The 16,166-nt window shown below is 29.0% G+C and overlaps 1 protein-coding gene across 1 annotated transcript in view; it reads left to right on the top strand.

The window, feature by feature from the left end:
* Positions 1 to 15,199, top strand: part of LOC126841639 (cytochrome P450 4C1-like) — a 40,594-nt gene extending 25,395 nt beyond the window's left edge. Inside the window, exons 6-7 of the mRNA XM_050578220.1 lie at positions 14,549 to 14,738; positions 14,825 to 15,199. Of these exons, the coding sequence (XP_050434177.1) occupies positions 14,549 to 14,738; positions 14,825 to 15,153 (519 nt within the window). The 3' untranslated portion in view covers positions 15,154 to 15,199. The remainder of the gene's footprint in view (positions 1 to 14,548; positions 14,739 to 14,824) is intronic.
* Positions 15,200 to 16,166: the final 967 nt, after the last annotated feature.

Below are 16,166 nucleotides of genomic sequence, written 5' to 3'. Positions count from 1 at the left end.
CATATAAATACAAATGCAGGAATCCTTGACTGTTATTATTTTGTGAATTATTTAAATTTGTAACATAAGTACTTATGGACAAAATTTAAAACAAGTTCATTATGTTTAAGGTACAAGTATTCATTATTTAAATTTTGGTTTTTTAACAAGCTGATTGTTTGTATATCTAACGCCGAAGATATGGAAGAAGTAATGAAAAGTTTAAATTGTTTTCAAAAGGATACACCTTATCCGGTAATTGAAGATGTTTTCTCGGTTAAGGGGGTACTTACAACTAATAATGTACATGACTATAAAAAAAACAGGTAAATTATTGTTATATATAGTACCTATAATATTATGATTATAGACATTTTGTAAGAAACTAAAAAAAAAAAAAATGTTTCTATTTAAAGGAGATGAAAAATGTATTAATAAAACGTACGTTATTTAGGAAAATAATTTCTCAATGGTTAAAGTATTCAAATTTAAAATCAATGATAACTTCTTTCTACGATGAATCCAAAATTCTTGCACACATATTGAGTGAAAAGAGTAAAGGAAAACCATTTGAACTTGAAATAGGGCGCCTTTTCGACCTAGCGTCGATGGACACTATTGGGATAACAGCGCTGGGAGAAGAATTTAACTCACAAAACAAAGAAAACCATGATTTCCAAAAAAGTTATGAACGTATAGCAAAAGTAAAACTTTTTTTTTCCATCATTTTTATAGTAACAGAAGAACATTACACGGCACTAAGAATATAATATCCGCTAAGAAGTTAATTGTTTTTACTTTTTAATTACAGATGTTTGCATACAGACTTTCGAACCCATGGTTTTTAATTTCGACTTTATTTTCACTGTCATCGAAAAAACATGAACAATGAAATAGTCAACATTTAATGCATAAATTTGTTAATGACTTAATTCAGAAAAAACAAGTCGAACTCAATGAAAAAGCGAAAACTACAATTATTGGGAGTTATGACACAGATTGTGTTTCTCAAAAACCTAAATCTCTAACTGAAATTCTATTAGCAAGCGAACAACAAAAAACACCTAAAGAAATACGGGACGAACTTATAACCATTATTAGTGGTAAGCATTATATTGAAATCCTATAGCTGTAAAAAGTTTTAACAATGTTTTCAAACTAATTTTTTTAGTTAAAAATTTCGGTATTTCAATGATGTATTATTTAATACTTATGTCATTAAATACATCATGAAAAAAATTCACCTCATTCTCTTTAACGTCAAAAAATCACTGCTTTTTATTTAAGAATTTAAGCATGCTACATTTAAAAAAAATATAAAGTATAATTTCCAAAATTGTAATAGAAATTCTACTAAATAACGTTATTTAAATGTATTTTATGTTTAAGCGGGACATGAAACAACTGCAAAATCAAATTCATTAATTATATTTATGCTGGCTCATCATCAAGATGTTCAACAAAATGTAATTTTTTCTAAAATAAATTACAATTCCATGTATATTTAAATATAAAATTCCTTATTTTTGACCCTAGGTTTATCAAGAATCAAATTCAATATTTTCGGCTGGCGACTTTAACCGATCACCTACACACGAAGATTTACAGAAAATGGAATACTTAGAACGAGTAATCAAAGAAACTCTGCGGCTTTGTTCATCTGTACCCTTAATTACCAGAAAAGTAGAAAACGAAATGATGATTGGAAAACACATAATCCCGGCAGGTAGAACCCATTAAGAAAAATATTTTTTCAAATTGTACAGCAAAATGTTAGTTAATTAATAGTTATCGAATATTATTATTTTACAGACACAATTCTTCTGATTTGTATTCAATGTTTGCATTTGAATCCCAAGTACTATAAGGATCCTGAACAATTTAATCCTGACAACTTCTTACCTGACGTGTGTCGCAATCGTCATCCTTTTGCGTACGTTCCTTTTAGTGGTGGCTCAAGGAACTGTATTGGAATGAAATACGCAATGCTTCAAGTGAAGACTACGATATCTACTCTTGTGAGGTCCTATTGGTTTTCGCCATCGGAAAAATGCCTTACGCCGATGGATCTCAAATTATCTTTTACTATAGCAGTGGAATTTATCAATGGATGTTACGTTAAAATAGAACCGAGAACATAATAGCTTGTAAATTTAAATGTTTAGGTGGGTTTTATTTAATTAAAGTTTAATGAAATTGTTTAGTGTTCGATAATAAAATTAAAAAGAATTTTATCTAGTTATTAACAGAATAATACTTAAAGAAACAAAATTCTATGTTATTAGGCAGTGTTTTCATTCTTAGTGGATTATTTTGTTAATTACAAAAATTATTATATTTAATAAAATTAAAATGTCTGAATGTCTGAAATTAAAATGTAAAATTAAACTTCTGTAATGGTCAACCACCAGCTTTAAATAATTATTTTTTAAGTTATTTTATTTTAAAATTTCGAGAGGTGGAGTTTCGTCGAGTATTGCTTACAGGTTAGGTACAGATTGAGTTTAAACTTTAATACTAAAATACTATTGGTGATAGACTATGTGTGGCAATAAACCACGTAACTGTAAACAAATTAAGGTTTTTAACTGAACAGATCTTATTTAACGCCAAAATTATTTTGTAATAAAAGTTAACTACTTAAAGCACTCAAACATTAAATTGATAGTGAAACTTACTTGTTGAAATTTTTTTTTTTCGTTTTTTATATATTTGTTTTTTTCATAAGTACTTTGAAAGACTCTAGGTATAATACTGTTGTGAAAAAACCACTTCAATGACTATTAAGTATTCCACGATTTTTATTTAAATATATTAATGCCAACTTGTAACAGTGTCTTGTAATTAGTTATGGTTAACTACATAAAGTACTAAACATTAATTGTATTTAATTTTGTTAGTTAAACTTACTTGTTGAAATACGAAAACCATGTTTTTGGTGCTGATGAAATTACACAGTTGTACAGTGTGTAAGTTTTAAACACAAATAGTAAATTTCTGATAATCTGGTTCCTTATATAAGTTTTTCTTGGAATTTAATTTAGTGTATATATTATTATGTCAATTAGTTTTTATTCCCACAGTTTCTCTTCGATAAGAATTCTACAATACTTAAAAGTATACAATAATTTGATTATTTTTAATATAAATGTAAATATTTCATCCTAAATTTAATATAATATGCTTCGTTAAATTTTAATAACTTGAAACAATTGTTTTAATTAAATTTGGAAACTAGCGTTTGGCAATGATTTATTTAAAATTACCTAGTAGGAAATTTTTACATAATTAAATTATAATTTTTTTAATTAATTAGCAAGCTAAAAAACGTTGCGTAATAATACACAATAAATAACTTAACCTCCGAGCAGTGGCGCCTTTAAAAATCTAGTTGGCGGTTGAGCAGCGGTGTTAACACCGCTTCCTATTATGGCCCATGAAAGTATATTTTATTTTTTTACCTACTATGTTGATAATCTATCAACTAAAGAATAGGGAAAATTACACAAGGTTGACCTCACATGTTCAAATTAATTGCATTCAGTAAAGGCATAAAGGCCTAAGGCTACCTATAAAGGTGGTAAAATAATATCAAATTTGAAAAAGAATAATACACACACAATTATGTTTAATTTTTTTTAAATAACTTGAAATTGTAATTCTATTAATTTTGTATTTTGTGCTTGTACTTTATGCACTAAGTTATTCCATTAGATTTTGCTGTAAAAGTTTTATCTTATTATATTATGCATATTGATAATACTTAATTGTTCTTATTCTTAAGAAGAGGCATCATTAACCATCTAAATACATATATTTTATTTTGTATAGGTATTTTAAATGTATTAGCAAAATTATCCTTAAAATCAAATCAATTTCATTCTGAGCAAGAAGCACACAAATCTCCTGTTTCGGAACAATTATTGGATACTAACCATAGCATAAAACCATTTACAAATTGAAATAGTTCTAAAGAACTTAATATTTGAGAAGCAATAGTAACTTTCTGTTATAACATTTTCTTAAAAAACGATTTTGTTTAATTTTACTGACGATACCTTGTTATACTACACTTTGGTGTTTTTTAATTTAATATTAAGTTTGGCTCTTTAGCCTGTTAATTTACTTTTTAAAATATAGTACAATTAATACGCATAATGAATATAAAGTATGTTTAGTAAAAAATAATGTGAACTACCAAGTTGCTAATTTTAAAAATTACGTTTGTATAGTTGTATATTGCTCTGCATTTTAATAAAATAAAACAATTGTTTTAATTAACCTTGGGGTTTCCTACTAGCGATATACAATGTGTTTTTGGAAATTTCCTAGTGGAAATTAAATTTTACCTTCCTAGTGGGAAATTTTCAAATATATATTTTAACAACCAATCGAATTTTAATAAAAACCAATCTTCTTCTTCTTCTTGGGTTTTCCGGCCATCAAGACCATCCCATCACACATCCAATCCTCCAGTCTTCCCTATCCACCGCTCTTGTTTTCTAATCCCGTCCTTCGTTCAGTGTTTCCACGTCTTTTCTTATCACATCTTCCCACCTCAATCGTGGTCTTCCCAGTGGTCTCCTGCCTACTGGGTTCTCGTCCATGATCATCCTTATGAGATGGTTCTGGCTTCGCATAGCATGTCCAGCCCATTAAAGTCTTCGGCTTTTGATTACGCTTAATATATTTTCTTTCCGGAACATCCTTTCCAGTTCCTCATTTTTTCTCGTTTTCCACTCTCCCGTTTCTCTGTCCATAACAGGTCCAAAAATCTTCCTTAAAACTTTCCTTTCAAAAACCAGTAATTTCCTTTCCTCAGTCTTTCTCAATGGCCAGGCCTCAGCCCCATAAGTGACAACTGGGCGTATTAAGGTTATGTATAGTTGTATCTTCATTTCTATTGACAGAGATCGTGATCCTAATATTTTTGTGAGTCCATAGAAACATTTATTTCCTGATAGGATTCTTGATGCTATTTCTTTTTCAGTCTCATTTTTTTCTGTTAATATTGAACCCAAGTACTTAAACTGTTTGACTCTACTGAACTCATATCTACCAAATTTCAGGTGTGGAAAAACGGCCACACTATCTCTTCTACCAACAATCATGTATTCGGTTTTTTCCTCGTTTACTTGTAACCCTACTTTTTTTGCCTTTTCCTCCAAACGAGTGAATAGTGATCTTAAATTATCTTATGATTTGCTCATTAGTACCACATCATCTGCATATGCTAAAATTGCTATAGTCGATTCTTGTAACATAACACCTTCATGTGGTTGAATATACATTTCTTTTACTACTTTCTCTAAAATTAAGTTAAATAGAATCGGTGATATTGAGTCTCCCTGTCTTAACCCAGATTTTATTAGTATTGGCTCTGTTTCTGCACTTCCTACCTTAATTTTTACGAATGTTTCTGTGATGCTTATCCCAATAAGTCTTATTAATTTTTGTGATAACTTAAATTCTTTCAGGCAATTAATTAGGCTTGCTCTATGTACGCTATCGTATGCCTTTTTGTAGTCGAAAAAAAGAACATGTATCTCTTTGTCGAACTCCCAAGTTTTTTGGAACAGTTGTCTGAGGATAAATATCTGATCTACTGTCGACCTTCCTGGTCTGAATCCTCCCTGATAGTCACCTATAGTTTCTTCTGCTTTACTCTTTAACCTTGATAGTATGCAGTTCGAAAAGACTTTGTATGTTACATTTAGGAGAGCTATTCCCCTATAATTATTGCAGTCCTGTTTATTCCCTTTCTTGTGAATTGGACATAGCACTGCTGTCTTCTATTCTGTTGGTAATTCCTCATTTGACCATATTCGGCAGATCAGTTTCTACACTCTAAATGAGACTTCTTCTCCTCCTTTTTTTAAGTGCTCTGCTTGGATCTCATCCTCCCCTGGTGACTTGTGATTCTTCAAATTGTTTATTTGACTTTTTACCTCATCTAGCGTGGGTTCTGTGCAATCTATAATATCCCTATTGGCTAGATCAAAAAATAAAGGTTTCTTCTGGTTCTTCACAATTCAACAGTTCTCTGAAGTAGTTACCCCACTTTTTTTGCTAGCTCGTCGTGTCTTAGGAACCTTTCTTTCTTTTTGTACTTTCCTCTTAAAATATTTACCCGACTGTACATGTCCCTGGTCCTATGTGTTCTGTAATCTTGTTCCGCGCTGTTCATTATATTCTGTATGTATTTCATTTTTTCGCATCTTATTATATTGCTTGCTTCCCTCTGTCGAGTTCTAAAGCTTGTAAACAAGTTTTCCTTGCTTGTATCATTTAACCATTGTTGCCTTGCAAGGTTTCTTCTATGTACTGCTGCCTCACAGATCTCATTGAACCATGGCTTAGATTTCAGTTTTTTATTCCCTAGGGTCCTTGTTGCCACGTTATTTACAGTCTCCTTTATTTGTTCCCATTCTCTATCCACTGCATCGTTGGATAACCTCTGTTTATTTTGCAACTCGTTCTTAATATTGTCTTCAAAAACTTTGCTTATGACCGGGTCCTCTAGTTTATTTATATCATATCGCCCTGTCTTTCTTTTGTCAATTTTAAATAATCTCTTGAGTTTCACTTTTATCCATATACCAAGTAATAGGTGGTCGGAGCCTATATCCGCACCACGTAGGGTTCTTATATTTACTATGCTATTTTTAAACCTATTTGAGACTAACACATGGTCAATTTTATTTCTGTGTCTTCCGTTCGGAAAGATCCACGTGTACTTATGTATATCTTTTCTCGGAAACATGGTACTTTTTATTACTAGCCCTTTTCCTACCGCGAAGTCAATTAATTTTGTTCCATTATCATTAGTAATTGCGTATAAGCTCTGGGATCCAATATAATTCCTGTATTCTGCTTCTTGACCTAATTTTGCATTTAAATCTCCCAGCACTATTCTTAAACTTCCCTCTGATGAATCATATACATTGGCTAGTGTGGCATAAAAATATTCTTTCTCCTCCTCCTCCTTCTCTTCAGTGGGTGCATGTACATTAATTAATACAATATCGGCATTCTCTGTTTTAGAGTTAATGTTGAAAGTCTTGGGTTAATATCTTTGAAGTCTTTTACTGCACGGATAATTGACTCATGTACAGCAAAGCCCGTTCCTAAACTGTGGCCACGCTCACAGTTACCATTTAATATGGTTGTTTGTGATATCTTAGTTGTCATGACACCTTCCCATCTCACCTCTTGTGAGGCCACACACTTCATTCTATATTTCTCCACTTCCCTTACTAATTCCAAAGCCGCACCAGGTTTGTACATGGTCCTTACGTTCCATGTACCACAAAGCAAGTCCAAATTCCGGTTTCCAAATCCCGAGGCTTGGTGTGTGAATCCTGAACATATGATTTTTTTACAAGGCAGGGTTGTTAGCCCTGCGCTTAACCCCCAATCTGGAGGACCAGGCTACCCCAACCAATGAAGGTCAGAGTAGAGCTATTGCAATGTACTCTAAGTACATTGGGCGATGGGAGCGCTACTTTCCCTACGCCTCAGCTCAGGGCCCCGGGTTCGCTAAACCCGTAACACTAAGTGTTCCCCTGAGGGGAAAAACCAATACCATCTATTTATATTATAGTTTAATTGGATAATAAATGTAGCTAAATCTAAAAATAACTGTTTGCTAAGTATTTTATTTTCATTAATATTTAAATATATATTATAGACACATTATTATGATTCCTATTATTTTAATAGTTTTCAATCAAGTAATTATTGACGATACAAGTGTAATAAATAAATAGGAATCACGATAATAGTGTGTATAACAGATATTTATATTTATGTTTAATATTAAATAGATAATTATGATTATTATTAAATATCGACAAGCAAAGAAATTTGAATAATTATTTTCTTTTCTTTGGTGTTATCTGTTGTGATTACATATTTCCTATCGTCGTTTCATTTTCTACTTTCTTGGTCACCAGGGTTGCGGCTACATAAAACCGTTTGTTTTATTAAAACACATTTTATAAGTATATCATTTTTTGTAAATCATCGTACGTAGGTTTTTTTTTCTGAAAAAATTGAATTAATTTCTTGAATTACCTATTTTCGAAAAAAATTTAACATACGCAGGTAAATTTGTTATAATTCAGAATGAATATGTAATTGCGAAACATTTTAGTAATACTATGAGATGCAATTATTTTTTACAAGCCCTCGAGAAAATATTTGAATTTTTAGTAATATTACCTTCAAACATTTTAATAACCAAATAATAATTATTATTTGTTTAAATTTATAACATGTTAATCAATTAATATAAAGCATATAAAGACTTTTGTCTCTTTCGTTTGAGTTCCTTTTGCGCAAGAGCTCAGTATTGCTCGAAGAAAGTAGATATTAATTAGTTCAGATTCGACTAGAAATTCACATACTATTTTTCTAAAAAAGTATTTTATAAACCTGACCTAGCCAATAGCTTCTCAAACCGTAACTTTCTAATATATTGGCTTCTGATATAGATTTTATTTTGTACAAAAATTTCAGTAAATCATTCTAGATAAATATATAGTTTTCAATATCCTTAATTTCGAGTTAAGTTATTGATTCTAATTGAACTTAACATCCTTCAACAATCTTTAAACGAAACTCTGAGATCCTTCGACGTAAGGCATCTTTACTTTTTAATTCCCAAAAATATATTTGAAAACATTGTTAAAACTTGCCTATTACCGCTATGGAATATAAATATATTGCTTACTACTTATAATGGTTATAAGTTTGTCCCGTATTTCTTTAGGTGATATGTGAAGTTGGAAATTGCACGCAGATAAAAATACTACTACACACCACTTCCCTTCCCATTCTAATTTTTAAGCTCTTATAACTTCAAAAATAGTTATCCGAAACTGGTTATCGACCAGTCGAAATTTGTAATACATTATTCTCTATTTAAAAAGGTAATAAAATATGTACGTTACCATCTCAGGTACAAAATTTGCTATCAAAAAATTTAAGTTGGGAGGGATGTCAAAACAAAAAAAAAATTAAAAATTGAGATCACATTGTATAAAAACAATATGAAAAAATTAATTTAATTATTAATTAAACCCAGTGAGATACTAGCTGGTTCATGATAATGTTTGATGTTTATGAATATGTTTGATAAGTAGTTTCTGTCAATTACAAACAATTGCTTATTGTCATATTGTCGGGAATCGGTGATTTATTAATCACCCATGCTAACCGAAACCCATAATAACCGAATCAAGCAATGTTCATGCGCGTCACAGCATGCATTTAGAACTACGCTCCCTAAAACTGCATTCATTTTGAGAAAATTGCAATTTTCAGATTTTTTCCTTTAGTTATACTATTAGTTACACTATAAGACCTACCTTTGTGCCAAACGTTACGTGTCTGCCTACACAGAAAGTGTTTTATAATTTTGATGATGAGTGAGGAGTCAGTCAGTAACAAAAATAAAAACTTTAAAATTGTTCCTCTTTGACAAGGCTTAATATTCAGGCTCAAATTTTTACAATATCTTAAGCTACTCAAACTCTTAAACTACTCTATGTTTCACATTTCAAAAGCTCATCTTAAGAGAAACCAGATTTAAGCGGGTTAAAAAAACTGGGTAATTGGTTCGTGTAATGATACACTGGCATTGCTGGAACTTAGGCTGACGCACTGCCAGGCGATCAGACAGTAGTAAACAAGTGTAGTTGCCTTAGCGAGCTCTGCGTTGGCCGAATGAACTCACCTAAAATACAAACTCTTTAACACATTTTTTTTGGTCATTAAAATTATAGTTTTTTTTTTAAACAAATGACTACCAACTCAGTCTTTTTAGAATTAGCTTGCCAATTAACTAAAAAAGTATAATAGAAAAATGTAAACATTCCTTACTGGGAAATTTTCAATAACACGCAGATTTCTAACGTTAATTAAAAAAACAGTTTCAAGTTTTTTTTGGTATAACAAATGTAGCTTAATTAAAAAAATATTAGTGTTATGCTCGCTTGGTTCTAAGTCGATAAAGAATAAGGGTAGTGCCGCAGTGGTAATTTAGTTCGACCCTATAGTACATTTACTACTTGTAGAGCGTTGAAACCAAGAAATGATAACTCTTGTTTTATATCGTCAATCGGAGTGGTATGATGTAGGTCTCGAAAAACCACTGTAAACGGTTTGTCTTGTTGCATTTGGAAAGTATGAAAATCAACATTTTCTTTTATAAATACACTCACAATTTTACGGTAGGCGTCTGATAAGTTGGTTTGTAGTTTAAGCCTTTAATAATGCTTTTACAACTAAACTCCTTCGAAATCCTTTTAATGAATGTAAATTTGATGTACATTTTATGTAAAAATTAAGATTAAAATCAATGATAAAAAAAAAAAACAACTGACATAAAATATACACTAAATTAAATTTAAGGAAAAATATATAAAAGGAACCAGAGTATCAGAATAGTACTATTTGTGTTTTAAACATACATCAGTGAATCCATAATATCATCATAAATTACACACTGTATAGCTATATAAGTTCATCAGCAACCAAAATTATGAACTTTCCATTTCAACAGGTAAGTTTCACTACCAAAATTAAAATATTTTATTGATTTTGTACTTTATGTAGTTATTCTTTACAAGACACTTAAGTTGGCATTAAATATTATCTGTTAAAACCATTTTTTTTTTTAAAGAGTTTCATTGCCTCAAATATTATATTTTTTATATTATTCAAGGATTAAAGTTTAAACTTAAGACGTATAGAAAGATTATTATTACCTTAAGCAATACTCAACGAAACGTCAAATTTTTAAAATTATAGCAATCATTTCACGCTTTAGGTCACTTTCTTAAATACACAATGTTAAAATATATATTTTTGGTATTATATTTAAATTTTATTGTGCCAATAAACATTGTAAGTTAGCTCAAAATGTTAGACAAAGGACATATTTTGAGACACTATAAGTTTTTTTGACTTTTAGATGTTAGGTGTTATTTTATAACGCTTAACTCTTAAATCTTACCAGTAGTTTTAACTTATTGTAACTTTTTAAATTTAAACCGGAACCTCTATATTTTTTGGGATATTATTTAAGTAAATAATATTTTAAACCCAAAAATGTTAAACGACTTTTTAATAACATACTGTTCAAAAGTTTTTGTTAGTGCTCTATACAGAAGCATTTTTAGGAATATTCAAATCAGATAATAACTATAATCAGATAATCAGATTATAATTTAAAATGTAATATGTTTTGAAAACATGTACTATTTTGTGATTTTTAAAATAAGAATTCAAATGGAATACTAACTTTAATTTAGTGTACAAACACACAATAGCAAATATAAAAGAATGACATAAAAAATTAATCACAATTGTGTATGTTTAGCTGAATATTATTAACCGTCTTCTTCTTTACTGCAATGTATTAAAATAGTTAATATTTATAATATATTTAAATTGATTGGAGCCATAAAAAAAATTATAAGTTAAAAAATTCCAATTCATACTTCGCTTAATTTACAGATATATTCTGTGAGCTATTTTTAATACATTTTACATAATATATACAAACTAAAGTAAAACGCAACGAAACTCGGTAAATGTCGAAAATTCATAAAAGTTGTTGTTTGAAAACAGTAGTATAATTAAGAATGTTTCAAAGTCGTTATGTGCAATAAATCATACACAAACGTGGGAAAAAAAACAATTTTTTACAGGCAATAATTAAATATGGAAATATGATTGAAGCGTAATTTAATAAGGTACGCTAATTTAAATTCAAATAAAAAAATATAAAAAAAACCAAAATGTCAGAAATTTACTTTTTGGGTTTTAAACTTCCACCAGTGAAATCAAAATATCATCACAGAGTACATAGTATTATTTTACTGTATTATATTGTCGGCTTCCAAAAACATGATGCTTTTATTTCAACAAGTAAGTTTCACTATCAATTTAATGTTTGAGTGCTTTAAGTAGTTAACCTTTATAAGAAACTAATTTAAGCGTTAAATAAAATCTGTTCAATTAAAAACCTTAATTTTTTTTACAGTTACGTGGTTTATTGCCACACATAGTATATCATCAATAGTATTTTAGTATTAAAGTTTAAACTTAAGATGGGTAGAAAGATGGAGTAAAGTATTATAACTATCTGTACCTAACCTGTAAGCAATACTCGAAGAAACTCCACCTCTCGAAATTTTAAAATAAAATAACTTAAAAAACAATTATTTAAAGCTGGTGGTCGACCATTACAGAAGTTTAATTTAAAAAATATGTATATAAGGAACCTATTTATGAGAAATTTACTATTTGTGTTTCAAACTGATAACAGTGAAACGATTATATCATTAAAAAGTACATAATGTTATTTTACTTTATACCTATATAATTTCATTCCATATCAACCATATCATTCCTTTGGTCTCTTCCTTGAATACACAATGATAAAATATGTTTTATTTATATTATATTTAGATTGACTTGAGCAATAAAAAATTGTAAGTTAAATATTTTCAATTCATATTTTTCTTAAATTTCAGATTTATTATATGAGTTATTTTCAATCCATTATACTTACACTTGTATTAGTTACAACGATAGTAATTTTTCTAACAAAAAAAATACAAAGACAAATTACTTTGGCTGCTCAAATACCTGGTCCAAAAGGTCATTTTATTGTTGGAATTCCAACGATTGCAACTCGAGGACCAGAAAAGTTATTAGAGAATATGAAATTGTTATGCAAGAAGTAAGTTATCGTGAATAAGCATGTAAAGTTTTGTGGTATATTGTTGTCTAATTACTGAAAACATTTTAAAGCTAATATACAATTTATACGGGTGTAATCTAATTTGTTAAATATTATAAAGACAACATAGCAAAACCAGCTTATAATTATGCAAGAAGTAAATACTTGTAGTTAACATGCCTTTATTTTGTGGAATATAAGCCTTAAGCCAAACAAAAACCAAATTTCGAGATAATTAACAATTTTAACTATTACCCATAAAATTACATGAGAATCACATACATGCTCCAGAACGTTAAGTTAGAAACTATTCATATAAATACAAATGCAGGAATCCTTGACTGTTATTATTTTGTGAATTATTTAAATTTGTAACATAAGTACTTATGGACAAAATTTAAAACAAGTTCATTATGTTTAAGGTACAAGTATTCATTATTTAAATTTTGGTTTTTTAACAAGCTGATTGTTTGTATATCTAACGCCGAAGATATGGAAGAAGTAATGAAAAGTTTAAATTGTTTTCAAAAGGATACACCTTATCCGGTAATTGAAGATGTTTTCTCGGTTAAGGGGGTACTTACAACTAATAATGTACATGACTATAAAAAAAACAGGTAAATTATTGTTATATATAGTACCTATAATATTATGATTATAGACATTTTGTAAGAAACTAAAAAAAAAAAAAATGTTTCTATTTAAAGGAGATGAAAAATGTATTAATAAAACGTACGTTATTTAGGAAAATAATTTCTCAATGGTTAAAGTATTCAAATTTAAAATCAATGATAACTTCTTTCTACGATGAATCCAAAATTCTTGCACACATATTGAGTGAAAAGAGTAAAGGAAAACCATTTGAAATTGAAATAGGCCGACTTTTCGACCTAGCGTCGATGGACACTATTGGGAGAACAGCGCTGGGAGAAGAATTTAACTCACAAAACAAAGAAAACCATGATTTCCAAAAAAGTTATGAACGTATAGCAAAAGTAAAACTTTTTTTTTCCTTCATTTTTATAGTAACAGAAGAACATTACACGGCACTAAGAATATAATATCCGCTAATAAATTAATTGTTTTTACTTTTTAATTACAGATGTTTGCATACAGACTTTCGAACCCATGGTTTTTAATTTCGACTTTATTTTCACTGTCATCGAAAAAACATGAACAACGAAATAGTCAACATTTAATGCATAAATTTGTTAATGACTTAATTCAGAAAAAACAAGTCGAACTCAATGAAAAAGCGAAAACTACAATTATTGGGAGTTATGTCACAGATTGTGTTTCTCAAAAACCTAAATCTCTAATTGAAATTCTATTAGCAAGCGAACAACAAATATCACCCAAAGAAATACGGGACGAACTTATAACCATTATTAGTGGTAAGCATTATATTTAAACTCTATAGCTGTAAAAAGTTTTCAAACTAATTTTTTTAGTTAAAAATTTCGGTATTTCAATGATGTATTATTTAATACTTATGTCATTAAATACATCATGAAAAAAATTCACCTCATTCTCTTCAAAGTCAAAAAATCACTGCTTATTATCTAAGAATTTAAGCATGCTACATTTAAAAAAATTTAAAATATAATTTCCAAAATTGTAATAGAAATTCTACTAAATAACGTTATTTAAATGTATTTTATGTTTAAGCGGGACATGAAACAACTGCAAAATCAAATTCATTAATTATATTTATGCTGGCTCATCATCAAGATGTTCAACAAAATGTAATTTTTTCTGAAATAAACTACAATTCCATGTTTGTTTAAATATAAAATTCCTTACTTTTGACCCTAGGTATATCAAGAAATAAATTCAATATTTTCGGCTGGCGACTTTAACCGATCACCTACACACGAAGATTTACAGAAAATGGAATACTTAGAACGAGTAATCAAAGAAACTATGCGGCTTTGTTCAACTGTACCCTTAATTACCAGAAAAGTAGAAAACGAAATGATGATTGGAAAACACATAATCCCGGCAGGTAGAACCCATTAAGAAAAATATTTTTTCAATTTGTACAGCGAAATGTTAGTTAATTAATAGTTATCGAATATTATTATTTTACAGACACAATTCTTCTGATTTGTATTCAATGTTTGCATTTGAATCCCAAGTACTATAAGGATCCTGAACAATTTAATCCTGACAACTTCTTACCTGACGTGTGTCGCAATCGTCATCCTTTTGCGTACGTTCCTTTTAGTGGTGGCTCAAGGAACTGTATTGGAATTAAATACGCAATGCTTCAAGTGAAGACTACGATATCTACTCTTGTGAGGTCCTATCGGTTTTCGCCATCGGAAAAATGCCTTACGCCGAAGGATCTCAAATTATCTTTTACTATAGCAGTGGAATTTATCAATGGATGTTACGTTAAAATAGAACCGAGAACATAATAGCTTGTAAATTTAAATGTTTAGGTGGGTTTTATTTAATTAAAGTTTAATGAAATTGTTTAGTGTTCGATAACCAAATTAAAAAGAATTTTATCTAGTTATTAACAGAATAATACTTAAAGAAACAAAATTCTACGTTATTAGGTAGTGTTTTGATTCTTAGTGGATTTTTATTGTAATTACAAAAATTATTATATTTAATAAAATTAAAATGTATTTAACTTTGGTTTTCGAACACTAAAAAATTTCAGTAGTTTAGTTTTAAATATTGTAAATTAGGGTATATTGTTAACGCAAGTCATTTTGTAATGCATTGATAATAATCATTACGATATTGTGAGATTTATTATGTTGTCAAAATCATTATTATGTTTAAATTTCTTAAATGGGTATACACTGGAATTAAAACAATTAAGTGTCATGGGCTAAAAAATTGTTTAAGCGTACAAAAAAGCACTGGCGATCTTAATATTTTTTGTGTTTATTGTTAATGGTGTACCAAAAAAAACTATTTTTACGATTTTTATTTATGATCAATTATAAAAATAATTCATATTATTTAATATTAAATCAAATATTGTCTATCTACTTGTTTTTTTGTCAGATAGTGTTTCTACTGTTGTGACTGGACAACGTGTAGATACAATTTAATATTAAAAAAAAAAAGCTTGAATTAGTAAATCATGCTGTGCTTAATGATAAATTAAAAAATAACGAAGAAAAAAACATTTAAATTATGTGGTTTAATTCATAACTTTTAATCGGCATGAAATTAGGATAACTAATGTTAGTTCTTCTGGTATTCATGTCACCTCTGTATTCCTCTACATTGGTATAACTTGCACTACATGTATTCTTTGCCTCTTTAGGCCGTTTATTTATAAATAATTAAATTTAAAAAAATGAGTCAGAAGAAGAACTGAGTTTATTTAGTTTTCCTAAAACAGTTTTTCAAACGATTTCAAGCTCTACAAAACATATCAGCAAAGACACTGTCTCCAAGTAAGGTTTAT

This window comes from Adelges cooleyi, unplaced genomic scaffold (assembly GCF_023614345.1).
Source record: "Adelges cooleyi isolate 19-005CV unplaced genomic scaffold, UGA_ACOO_1.1 ACOO_flye_CR_arks_rails_tigmint_CR_PRNA_40, whole genome shotgun sequence".
Lineage (NCBI taxonomy): Eukaryota > Metazoa > Arthropoda > Insecta > Hemiptera > Adelgidae > Adelges > Adelges cooleyi.
The sequence above is the reverse complement of the archived record's forward strand: the minus strand, read 5'-3'. Positions and strand labels throughout refer to the sequence as shown.